Source organism: Netta rufina (genome assembly GCF_964035555.1).
Source record: "Netta rufina genome assembly, chromosome: 6".
Classification (NCBI taxonomy): domain Eukaryota; kingdom Metazoa; phylum Chordata; class Aves; order Anseriformes; family Anatidae; genus Netta; species Netta rufina.
The window spans coordinates 7,467,870-7,480,925 of record NC_140129.1 but is presented as its reverse complement, the minus strand read 5'-3'; the positions used below and the strand labels follow the sequence as shown (position 1 = coordinate 7,480,925).

At 51.6% G+C, this 13,056-nt stretch overlaps 1 protein-coding gene across 1 annotated transcript in view; it reads right to left on the bottom strand.

The window, feature by feature from the left end:
- The window catches only part of MAP2 (microtubule associated protein 2), a gene marked incomplete at its 5' end in the record, with an annotated part of 60,644 nt that extends 53,081 nt beyond the window's left edge, over window positions 1–7,563 (bottom strand). The window contains one exon of the mRNA XM_084289401.1: window positions 7,302–7,563. Coding sequence (XP_084145527.1) covers window positions 7,302–7,563 — 262 coding nt within the window. The remainder of the gene's footprint in view (window positions 1–7,301) is intronic.
- Between the last annotated feature and the right edge of the window lie 5,493 nt (window positions 7,564–13,056).

The following is a 13,056-nucleotide window of genomic DNA, read 5'->3' as shown; positions in this document are numbered from 1 at the left end:
AGATAATGGCATCTCACAATTCTTTTCCACATGCTGCATGCAGTTAAAGATGAAGTGCTCAAGTTCTGTGCCAGTATTTGCCTCACGCAGGAGAAGAGCTCATGCATGTGATCTCACTCATACAGCGGGGGTGACTTGAGTTTCCTGCATTGTTGGCATGTCTCGAGTAGGAAATCAATAACAACAAACCCCCCCAAACAATCAAGGCTGCATTTCTAAACCATCACCTCAAAATGAGCTTTCTGAGCACCACTGGCTCTGCTCCGCGGTCGGTCTGCACAACAGCACAGGGAAATGTAAATGTTTTGCTCAGCATCTCCCAAAGAGCAAGCGATGGAGTCAAAACCAGCACGCAGTCCTCTCGCTTTGAACCTTGCCTTTGAATCTGCAGATCAACCTTTTCACAGCTGGTGCGGACAGGCACTGGATTAGCAGTGCTCACATGCCAGCTAATGCCAGCTGCTTTATGCTGATTTCCATCCCTTCGGCTGGCAAAGGCAAGCAAACCTGTATTAATTATCATTATAATGACTTAAAGCGAGCAGTTAATCTACCAGTAGCAAACAGGAGGAACCCAAGCCAAAGCACCAGTACATAACTACTGGTTTTGCTGTCCTAATTCAGGATATGAATGTCGTGTGAGACAAGACGACTTGTTTCTCTGTATATTAACCTCACGGCTTAAAACAGCAGGGAAGACAAAGCCAGGTATTTTATCCCTGGCTCCCTCCTAATCTTTCATTTGAGCTCCTTGCTTGAATTAAAACCCAGCTTGCTTTGCCTTCCCATTTTAATACCGAGTAGCTCATTAGGGTTAGTTGAACCAAGAAATGCGTGCATGTCCAAATATCTGTATATCAATGCATCTCACGCACATCTGTCTTGCACCACAAATGCCCCCCAAAGCAACACGTCCCTCTGGTTTTCATGGAAGTTGTGCCTCAGCGAGGTCCCTCCGCATGGTGCTCCCAGCCTCTCTCCCCATCTAGAGAAGCAGATTTGGGAGGAGAAGGGAAAACCAAAAGGAAGCCTGCTCCTTCCCTTTGTCAGACAGCCTGGCTGTGCCGCGGAGCTGTTACAGAGAGGCTGTGCACTCCTGAATGCTAAATAAGCTCCCAGGCTACAGACTCTCTCTCAGCGGAGCTTAAGGAGAGATCCGGCTCGGCACAGGGACCAGTTGGCATGGCAACGTGGAAAAAGGCAGCCAGCAGCGCCTGGCACTCCTCGCAGTAGTAGCAGCGGGCTCGTGTTTTCGTAGCCACTCTGACGGCAGCGGGGTCAGCCCCGCAGCGCCCGCGGGGAACGCGCCCGGCCTCCAGCAGGCACGGCCACGGGGAGCTCAGCATAGCCACGGCTGGGCACCAGGCCACGCACAGGGGGCTCTGTAACGGGAAAAGGGGAGGAAGAGCACGGGCTGTCGCACCTGAGAACCTGCTGCTTCCCTTTCAAGGTGACTTTGGGGAAGAAGTTGCCATTTCAGCTGTGCCTGAAACAGAGGGGCTGCGTGCCTGCCAGACAAGGCTCTGTTGTTTGTTAGAGAACCCTCCTCCAAACCTTCCTGCCCTTGGATCAGAGCTGGAACAGAAGAGCTCCCTCTCACGAAGCTCCTGGTGGCACAAGAAAACACCAAGGTGCAGCAGAAAGAACAGGGGCAGGAAGGAAGGGGCTGCTGGTGCCGTCCCTCGACCCTGGTCCTCTGCTGCCTCCACCGATGCTCTCTCCAGCAACACCCTCGAACGTGTCTAAAACATTCCAGTAACGAGTCCCAGAAAACAACACTTGTATTACTCTTAACACAAAGAAAAGAAGTTTCTGAAGTCTGGTACATTTGCCTGTCTCTAAATTGGCAAAGATGATGGTGCACGGTAATTACTGTCACATTTCCTGGGCGAAGGGAAGGAGATCAAAATGCCTAATTAACAGCTTCTGTCCCAAGGGAGCTCTCAGTGACACGGTAAGATGCAGTCTTCGAGCTTTGCAAAACAAACAGCAGATACGGGACGAGCATGGCAATCGCATTCATCCCTCAGCATCCCTCATCTTGCATCCTGCGACGCATTTTGTCTGCAGTGCTCGGGACATGCTGGCTGCCGAGAATGCCCACCTGAGGGAGGCACCCCTGGGAAACAGGCAGCCAGGGGGGACTTGGGCAGCAGCAGGACAGCCAGTGCCAGCAGCCAAATGAAAAGGAGAGCTGTGACAAAGCGGTGCTGTTGGGAAGCAAGGCTAAAAGGGCCTCTGGAAGAAGAAGGCCTGTTTATGTGTTTACTGGCAGTGCCATCTGTATCATAAAAAGAGACAGACAAGCATGCAGAAGAAAGAAGATTAAATGACGAGTCCCTGGCAGGGGACACGAGACACTAACACGTCCCAGGACCGAGCACTGACCTGCCTGCTGCCATTTCAGCACGGAGAGGCCGCAGTGATTGCTGACCCCGTGCACAGCGCCACAGTGCTGCCCCCACGACCACCCGCTGGATGCAGTGCCTGGAGCCAGCAGGACTAGGGGGCACAGTGACCTTCTAACCGTGCAGGAGTGCTGAGGACGGTGAGGAAGAGCCTCTCTGCCTGGCGACGGGCTGCTACAAGGCTAGGCAAGACACTGGGACGGGGATGGTTTCCTTGCAGTGCTGCCAGACGGCTGGAACACGCACGGTCCCTACCTGCAGCACCACTGCTCTGCACACACAGACTGAAGGGACCCCACATCTCTGCTCATCTGCTCCCCGGCTGTGGCAGGGCACTCCTGCAGGCTGACGTTCCCTGCAGCTTGTTTCAATGTGTTTTTAAGGAGTAGTTGGTCACGGGAACACATTTGGTGCAGACGCCCAGTTAGTCTGGCTGCACAAAGCCTTAAAACAAATGGCTGAGGTAGGACAAACTGTATCCAGGGCTACAGCTTGAATCACCCCTCCCCACTTTCTTCCTCAGTTATTCCCTGCAGACGCTGCCATTCCCTGCTGTCTGAGTCCCCTCCTCTCCGGGGCAATACTTGCCATCACGCAAAGGATGCGTTGGCTCAGGATGAACAGATGAAACTGAGCCACTTTCCACTCTCCTTTTCTTCTGTTTTTCCATCTTTCCCTGCCACCTCCTGCCTCTGCTTTGCTCCCTCGTGTCTTTCCTCTCACCAGTTCTCTGCCCACCACCTCTCCTCACTTTCCCAGTGCTGGGTCTGGTCCCTCCCTTGATCCCTCACGCCTCCCTCAGCTCAGCACTGCCCCTTTTTCATCCCTCTCCATGGGCCTAGGGCTCTCTCCTCTTTCTGTTTCTCTTACAGACTAACCCAAACCCATCTCTGGGTCTCCACAGCCACCAAAAACACTTGCCTCTCTCATTTATCTGGCCTGACCTTCCTCACATCCACCTTTCCCATGACTCAAAGGCTCTGAAAAACAATGCAGGAGAGCTCAACCTGCGATGCCCTGTGCTGTCTCATGAAGTCTGCTCCAATTTTCCAGCCGTCTTTTTGCATCCCACGCAGTTTGGGTACTCTGCCAATTAATGAAGAGCTCTGTCACTTTGGCAGGACACGTTACTGTCCTTAATATCAACTGACACGGGGATGGAGCCACTGTCCTGCGGCTCTGACGATAGGATTTCAGGAAATGCCTTCCCTTAATCTGTCAGAAAAATAATTCATCAGATAACTGTGTGGGTAACCCCCCCCCCTCTGATTATAAGCCTGCGTTTGGAATATAATGAAGAAAGCGCTCAATCAGCTGAGTCACTGTACAGAGACAGAGCAGAGAAGATGCTCCACAACACAGCTAACTGCTCTCACCCCTAATTATATCCATTTGACAGGTTAGTCATTACATTACTGAAAAGAAAAATAAATGCGTTTTAAGTGCAGAAAAACAAACCTTTGTGGCTTGATGCTCCTTGCAAGTCAAACACGGTGTTGAAGCGCTGCTTCCCAGGGGCTGCTGAAGCACACCTGCACTGCTCCTCGCTGCTGCCTCCCTACGAGTTGACCACGACGCCTCGGGAAGCCAAGAAAAGGCTGCCACGCTCACACTGCTTTACAAGCCCAACACATCCTGTGCTCTACCACGGCTCCAATCCAAAGCTGCCCACATCAGCCCACTTCACAGTGAGTTTCCAGAGAGTCCACCATCAGGCCCCCCGTGCAGCACACGTCTCGCACGACGCGGAAACGTTTGGCTTGACAAAAGCTGAGCCCCGATCCTCCACGCTGAAGACTCACAAGATCCTCAGCGAAGATGCTGTGCGTGCACGCACACGTGAGCAAGAACTCAAAGAGGCAGGGATCAGGGAGAGGGTGTTAAAACTTGGTGGGGTGCTGCAGGCTGCCCAAGGGGCAGGTGCCTTCAGGAACAACTCGGGAGCAGTGTGGGACCTGTGGTAGCCCAAACCTGTGTACACACACACACCAACGAGTATCTGCTGTAGCACCCTTCCTTATATCACATCCATAACAGCCTCCCGTGCGTCGTGCCAATGACCCAGGGCCATTCTCTCACACATATTCGCCTCTGAATTCAGCCAGATCAGGCCCGGGGCTGCCGTGCCCGCAGCGCTGAGCGCTCTGCCACGTTCCCGTGGGCCCGTTAGAAAGGGGAGCATTGATGTGGCTCCGTAATGCAGCCATTACCAGCACGATGCAGAGGCAGATCAATAAAAGGCAACACAACAGCCAGATTCAGAGGACTCCAAAATTGAGGTCAGACTCAATAACCCTTCGACAGACGCCAAGAGGGAGAGACACACACATTTCTACAGGAAGGCGAATTTTAACTGCGCAAACCCAAAAACATCACTCGCAGTGATAGATTGGATGTGTTTTGGCAAGAACTCTGCTCTCCTCCCCCACCAGCACCCCTCGCCTCCGCATTAGTGTTGGCATAAGGTGCCTTTGTCCTTGTGGCTCTAACTTTCCCCTGAACACACAGATTGTACAGCACGAGCCCTGCAAAGGGGTGCCCCGGCGCGGTACGGCGCTGCTGCTGAACGCCTCCCCCTGCGGGATGCTCATTTCATGAACAAATCCCAGCTCGTGGGTCAGTCGGTGCCGGGGAGCTGATGCGAAATGCCTTGAACCACACCTGAAGTCTCACCAGCAGGGATCGGGCAGCGTGCAGCTGCCCTGGGAAGTGCCCTGCTCGTACCTGTGCTGCATTTGGATGAGCTTCTTCTTGCTGATACTGGGGTTTATGGGCCCTGACACAAAGGCTGAGAAGCCAGAGCAACCTAGGTTATTGGTCTGGGCTTACACCAGGGAAAACAAAATCCCTATAAATCCACAGAAACTCACAGTGCGGCTTAATTATCTCGGTCGACCTTGGCTTCCTGTGCATTTTCTCCTCAGCTGTTTGGAGCCAGCAAGCTACTACAAATGATTAAATGATTTGCATTATTGGTAATTATGTGTATCACAGTGGCATTTAAATGTCGTATCTGATACAACACCCCACTGCAGCTACAATTTACAAGCAAACAGAGCAAAGATGGCTGAAGTCAGTGGCAAACAGCAATCCTGGTTTCAGGATCAAACTCTGAATCAAATTGCTTCGTGATGCTGTAAGTATGTCCCGCTAGCAAACACCAGTGTGGCTTTGGCAACCCACACCCCTCTTCATTTCTGTCACCGCCCTAAATTGCTGACAGGTTTCTCCTGATGGCCTTTAAAAGGAATGAAATGATTAAAAATATATCTTATGTACCCTAAGATGCTTTACCTTGCATTAATGTTCCTCTAAGTCGGGGCTCAAGGATTTGAATTTCCAGAGAGCTAGAAATTCAGGCGTGAAGGCAAGCAGTTTTAGGGACTTCTGGTTTTCAAGGACAAAGAAAGATGCCATGAAATAAGCTATATTAAGCCTCCCTAGCAATAACTGCATGTATTGACAGTAAGTCCCCACACAAGAGATCTTGCAAACTAAGTAGACAGTGAGAAAAAAGCAGGGGAGGAGGAAACGAGGCCACAAAGTGGTGATCGAAGCAAACTTCACAGGGATCAAGAGCAGTCTCGTTCCCTCAGTAAGTGTACTGCTCTGGTCCCGCTGCCACTTTTGGATTTGTTCTGCTCTTTAATCCCCCATCTGAAAAAGCGATGTTAAAATACACGACTGCAATGCCCACTGATTTGCTGCACTGGGTTCCTGCTTCCTCTCAGCCGTTAGCTGCAAATTCCCCAATTAAAAGTCCACGTCTCCGAGATGCTGCCCCAAGCTTTGAGAGCACCTGAGAAGAGTATTTCTCTTCTCCTTTTATAAGGAGACGAAATTCCTCTTCATTCTGACAAGTTATTACTTCTCCATTTGTACGGGTGACTTGTCCAAGGCTGTTTGAAACATCTGTGGCAAAGGAGACAAACACTCCACTCTCTCCACAGCCCTAAGAGCTGCAGCATCTTACCTCTGTGATCCTGTACAGCTGCTCCTGCTTATTTGCTGTCTAAGCGCAGTACAAAGTTAGGTTAGAGCAAAGGAAAGAGATCTTGTTATCACCCTCCTGAACCATCACCAACAACATGATCACCTGAATGCTTACACGGAATTTCTTTTACTGATGGCTTTCTAGTTTTGACTATCCACAAAAAGAGACTCTTAAAATCCACCCCCATTTCCTTGTAGCGGAAGTATTCATTTCTAGTAGAATTGCTTTTGAAATGACTTTAGGGTCTGAGAGCCTTAACATTCTCCAGCTGCTGAGAAATTATGGATAACATCTCAAAGTGCTGTCAACAGCCAACAAACATTGCTAGAAAGATCTCTTTAGCATGCATGGATGGATGCATCAAGGGCACTAGCGCCTGTACAAGAGACATTCCTCTTGCATTGTGCATTTGGGGTTTAAAGAGGGAGCTCTGCACAGAGTGAATTAGCAATTACTTCTAAAACAGGAAACTTGCTTTGCATATTTCATTTTGACACAGTCACACTTTTTTTCTCCCCCAAATAACAAGCTGAATCCTAAAATCCTAACATAGTTTACAAATAGGCAAGGCCCCAGAGAGCATCCCATGAAATACGCCTAGCCAGTGGTGGATAAATGCTGAATGTGCTATTCCTGGCCAGACCAATCAACGTGTTATCTGCAAACAGTCGGTGGGTTTCTAGAAGTTGTTACTTGTGAGCAGCAACAGCAGAAACCGAAGTTTCCACACATACAGCCCTGTGGTTCCTGTGCACTGGCTGCTCTCCCCATCCCCAGTAAGGTGACCCCCTCGCATCTACCAGGATGCACTAAGCCGCCCTCATGGCTTTCCTAAAATCTTCTCCGAGCGCTGCCCGGTGTTCAGCTGTGTTGAGCTGCAGGGTGTTGAGGTACGTTACCTGCGGTCTCCCTGTCCCCTGCTGACAGCTCTCCATTGATCCCGTTCTCTTTGGTCTGAGCGTACGGCCCCGGCTGCTCCCGGCCGCCCAGCCCGTGCTCCTCGTCTTCTTGGTAGGGAAACCCATTGGCACTTCTGACCAGTCCGGCACCCGCGCCACCCTGTTCCTTGATTTCGGGTGAATGCGGGTGTGAAGAAGCCTCTGTTAACTGACCCGAAGTCCAGTGCGGTGCCTTGGCTTCGTCTTTCCTATCCTCCGCCATTTCTCCTCTCCTTCACCACTTGTCCTGTAACGACACGAGCAGGAGAGATCAGCACCGAGGGGGCGACCGTGCCCCAGCCAGCACACAGCCACCAGGGGTGTCACATAGGGGTGGTACCAGCAGCTCCTGTCCTGCAGGTGAGAGAGGGCTTAAATGCAGAAGTGTCTCTGCTTGCCTGTCCTGGCCATGGGTGAGCTGCCTTTGAAACCAACACAAGCCATGAGTGGTAAAAAAACAGGGGTCAAATCCTCCCTGCCCCCCAGGTGCTACTAACACTGGTTTCTGGAGGGCTGCCTTTTGTTCATTTGATTTTAACTCAGTAATGACAGTGAAATGTAAGCCCTTAATGAGAAGTGAATCGGTATCGGGATGCAATGACGTCTTCCAGGGTTACTGAAGGAATGCAGGATAAATACAGAGCATACTCCAGGGCAGAGGGATCAGTAACTGCTTAGAGACATGGAGCTGCCAGTAACTTGTGACTGCAGCGAACATGTAATGGGTGCAGCCGAGAGCTCAGCCTTCGCCTAACGGGCTCTGCAGGCCCAGGATCCGTCCTGTACAGCCCCTGCAGCCTGCTGCGAGCTGCGGCAGGGACAGCACCGAGCACATTCACTGGGCTCCCCAACACATGCGCCGCCTGACCCTGCGTGCATCCCCTCGCTGCTCTGGGAGCAGTCGCACCCATTTGCTTTGGTCCCAAACCATGTGTGGGAAACATTTGTTTCCCATACAAGCGTTTGCCTTCTCCTATGACTATCAGTATTTACACATAAACAAAACTAATAATTATTCGCTACTTTACATGTTTTTCACTGCTGTTAATTAGCTCGCATTTGTCCAAGCCAGGCAAGAAGCCATTGCACAAGCCACAGGCTTTGGCTGAGCCTCATGGACCAGTAGCTCCTCAGCAGGTATGCCGAGGAAGACAGCATATTGCCATCTGTGTTCCCATGATAAGGTAACAGATAAGGGGGGAGAAAGGCTTGACCTTTGCCAGCAACGTCAAACTGAAAACCAAACCCAAACCCAAACCAAAAAAACACCTGAAAGAAATCAGCTGAATGTGGTCGAGCAACCAGGTATTGCAAAGGCTGAGCAGTCTAGAGACAAATGCAGAACACTTACACAGTGCATGTTTTCTGCAGACACTGAATTAAAATCCCACCACAACAGTTTGCACAGAGCCAAGTCAATTTGCAGAAAGTATCTAAGCATGATGAAGGACTATTATTATTTGTCTTATAATTAGTCACCATTGATAACTCAACCCCCTTCTGATCAGATATTGTTTAATAATAATGGCCTTCCATGCTGCTTTAAATTAAAAATCACAGTGAATCATGAACATGGTATTTCATTCATAATAAAGGTGTGACTCAAACTCTAATTCTAGCCCTAAAAGGAATAACAACTCTTTCTCCACCCAGTGAAACCCTGTGGGTTTGGGAGGCGCGGCTCTGCTCCCACACCCACCCAGCACCGTTCCCTGGGGATATGGAACTGCACGAAGACTGCAGGAGGTGGTGAAAACTCAAACCCAGCATTTGTCTGAGCTGTAATGAAAACGGTGGGCTGAGCAGTGTCACGGAGCTCGGCGGCCCTGAGACGTGCCCCTGTGGGACGCAGACATCACACATCCGCACCCCTTTGCCTTCCCCGCACCCTTTACCCCAGCCATCAGGGAGCGATTCTGCACGTACAGCCAGAGCCTCGATGCGAGAGGGTAACGTGAGGCACGACCACGGGGAAACGCATCTCTGAAAGTCCCCTGGATGAAGGTAACAGCTCTGACCCCACCGCCACAGCCTGGAGGCTGTTACCTCTGAAGTGCCCTTCCCTGTCCCAGGCAGACACTCCCAGCTTCTCTTCAGGTTCTTGAGGAAGGATATTCACATCCTTACAATGGACTGTGTCACAGAAGTCCTCTGTGGAAGCAACAGAAGTGCTTTTATCTTTAAAAATAAATACAGTGGGCAGGCTTCAATGAGAGCTGTATGTATCTGGAGGCAGGATTTGGCTCGGTATTTACAATAGGCCGTTATAGAGTGAAACATGGATGAATTCATTCTTGACTCTCTGTTATTCATCAAGTGCTCTCAGAGTTTATAATGGTAGTAGAAACACTGCGAGTGAGTCACACAGAGCATCTCTGTGCCCGGCAATCCAGCAATGGCTGCTGCACGGCGTCCTTCACGCGTGGCTCAGGTTCCCAGCCGGCACACAGGTGGGCCTTATGCCACCAGGTCACTTGGTTTTCTGTCGTATTTTACCTGAAATTCATGTCCTCCTAACTCATGCAGGGCACTTGGGATGGCATTATGGATCTGAGCTGGATATTCTGCCTTCTGAACTAACAGCTTGTACAGGAATGGGGGTAAAAACTGACTGCCTCATCCTTTTCAGCCATTTGGGAGCTGTAGAGAAAAGGGAAATACTTAAATTAAAGCTCTACATCTAAACGTCTTTTAAAGACTTCCAGGGATGGTGTCTCCACCACTTCCCTGGGCAGCCTGTTCCAATGCCTCACAACCCTTTCAGTGAAGAAGTTCTTCCTAACATCTAACCTAAACCTCCCCTGGCTCAACTTAAGCCCATTCCCCCTCGTCCTGTCACCAGGCACGTGGGAGAACAGGCCAACCCCCACCTCGCTACAGCCTCCCTTGAGGTACCCATAGAGAGCGATAAGGTCACCCCTGAGCCTCCTCTTCTCCAGGCTGAACAAGCCCAGCTCCCTCAGCCGCTCCTCGTAGGACTTGTTCTCCAGGCCCCTCACCAGCTTCGTTGCCCTTCTCTGCACCCGCTCAAGCACCTCCATGTCCTTCTTGTAGCGAGGGGCCCAAAACTGAACACAGTACTCGAGGTGCGGCCTCACCAGAGCTGAGTACAGGGGGACGATCACCTCCCTAGCCCTGCTGGCCACACTGTTCCTGATACAAGCCAGGATGCCGTTGGCCTTCTTGGCAATGAACACTGCCGGGGCGCCTGTTTCACGTGCAACCTCCGAGCATCTAGCAAACAGGAGGGCCGATTTGGGATGCCGCTAAGAACCACAGCAACACACGAAGAGATCCGTGCTGAATTTCACCCTTTCATTTCTGTTAACATGGGGCCTTTTCCCAAAAACTACTTGAGTTCCTCGCACGGCTCAGAGAGAAGGGCAGCAACCAGACCACGAACGGGGAGGAAGCCTCGCGGCGTCTGGCAGGAGCTGCCTTCGCCTCCCTCGTGCTCACACGTTCAGCCACTGCCCACGAGGCTCACCAGTTGATCCGAGACATGTTCGTACCATAATTCCAGTAATATAATGTATTATCAGGACAAATTAAACCTCTCTCTCAATTGGAGCCACTCTACCTCTCAAGCCTAGCGAAGGACAAATAGGTTTCTCTGTTAATTTATAACAAATACGATTTATTTCTTCCTTGCCTGTTCCTTGAGTTATTAGCTTGCAGCTAGATCTCTCTTTCTAGACAACGCGAGCAAGACAATCCTCTTAAACACCACCTGCATCTGTTACAAATACAGGCAGTGTTCATCTGCTCCATCTATATTAGCTTCCAGGGCTTTTAAAAGCTTTGCCAACCCTACACCGCAGACCATTAGCCGACAGCCTAATTTTTTGTGGAAAATTCCTTCACTCGCTCTTCTGGTCGTACCTTGAGCTACAATACTGATGAAAAAGAGTGGCCGATGCCTGGACCCCGGGCAAAACAAAGGCAGCTGGCTGTGGGAAGAGCAAGAAAAGGCACTGCAAGCTGCAGCCCTGCCAGCGCTGGAAACGACGGCTGGCTCCAGCCTGCGCAGCAGCCGAGCTGACTGCCAGCACGGGCACTGCAGAGGGCCAGCAGGGAGCTGGAGGAGCTGCTCAAGCTTCCCCGCTCCTCCTTGCCCTGTGCCCTCCCCCGGGGTGCGGGGATTGGGATTTATCTCCCTCTGTTCCCATGGTCGGCAGGGAGCTGGGGGCAGGAGGCCACACTCAGCGCAGGAGCCTCCCCTCGCTTCGCCACGGGTGGGAATGGCCACAGGGCTTAACCCCAAACCCACCTAACTCAGCGAAATACTTTAACGTGCATCAGGCCAGGCATAACTAAGCTCCATCCAGACGAGCCTAAAAAAAAACAACTCAGTTAAGTCTCTGGAAAGTCCTCCCGGCACACAAAATTCAAGTCAGCAGAGCAATCACTGCTGAAATGTTTCCTCAGTGGAGAAGTTCCCCTAAATCCAGGAACTGAGTGCCACCTGATTTCATAACTTCCCTTCGGATCAAAAGGGAAGCCAACACCGCTGACAGGGTGGGGACAAACAGACCCATGAAAGCCCCAAGTGCCATCCGAGTCCAGAAATGACCCCGATATTAGCGGAAAAAAAACGAATGTGGCTTTAGAAAAGCAGCAACCTTCAGGCGTGGGAAGCACAACCCCCAACGCTGCTGTGATGGTTTAGCAGGCAGGCAGCCCATCACCAGCTGTGCCAGGTTACTGGTACGTCCTGGTCTGCAGGCAGAACGCTCGCTGGAGCACACGAAGCGGGGGAACGATTCCCCCTGCAGAAACACAGCTCCTGACAAACCCCCCCTGCTCCACACCAAGCCCTGCACGGCCCTGGTGATGCAGAGGTGGGCCGAGAGGCAGCACCGGTCTGTAACTTGGTGAATGCTGTAGGAAGACATTTTTTAAGCAAAGGTTTTTGCCTGGCGAGTACCTCCAAACAGGATGCTCTGGCTCCTCCCTGCAGCGCAGCACGGCCAGGACTGCAGCTCCTTTGGCAGCAGCTGGGTCCTCCCCGCCGCAGGGACGCAGGAGCAGGTGAGGGGATGAGGAGGATCCTTTCAGCTGCCACTCCTGCCCGACACAGCTCTTCCTTGCTGGGGAGGGTATTAATTCCCCACGGCTGCTGGAAAGGAGCTTAGAGCATGACCAAGCCAGGCTGCCATCGGCTGCTGCCCTCCAGGCACGTGGCTGCCCCTGCTCCTGCGCCCAGGGACTGCACAAACTCGCTCAGGCTCCCGAAATGCAAACCCAGGCACCTCTGCGATTGTGCAATATGGCACCAGCAGCTTCTGCCTTGAAAAAAAAGCATCCACCACGGGGCTCAGCTCTAGCCCAAAAGCTCCGTGAATCCCCACCCACCCGCTCCTGCGCCACCACCACCCCTTTTTGACAGCTTCCATCCAGGATGCTGCGTTTTTACACCGTTTCCCATTCATCAAATACACTCCCAGGCACGCAGCTATCACTAGCCATGATTGCTTCCTGCAGGAGAGAGGAGAGGTGCTTTAGCTGGTGGAGGAGCTGGTAACCATGACAACAGTGCCATGACAACTCTAACGGATATCTGCAATGAGAAAGAAGGCAAAAAAACTTATTACCTATAAATTTGGTCCCTGCTAAGGATGGCAAAAACATCAAAGAAGCCAGAGCAGCCAGTAACGGCGCTGATGCCGGATTGAATCACGCCCAGCCCTGCGGCTTTTAGGCACCACGAGCACTT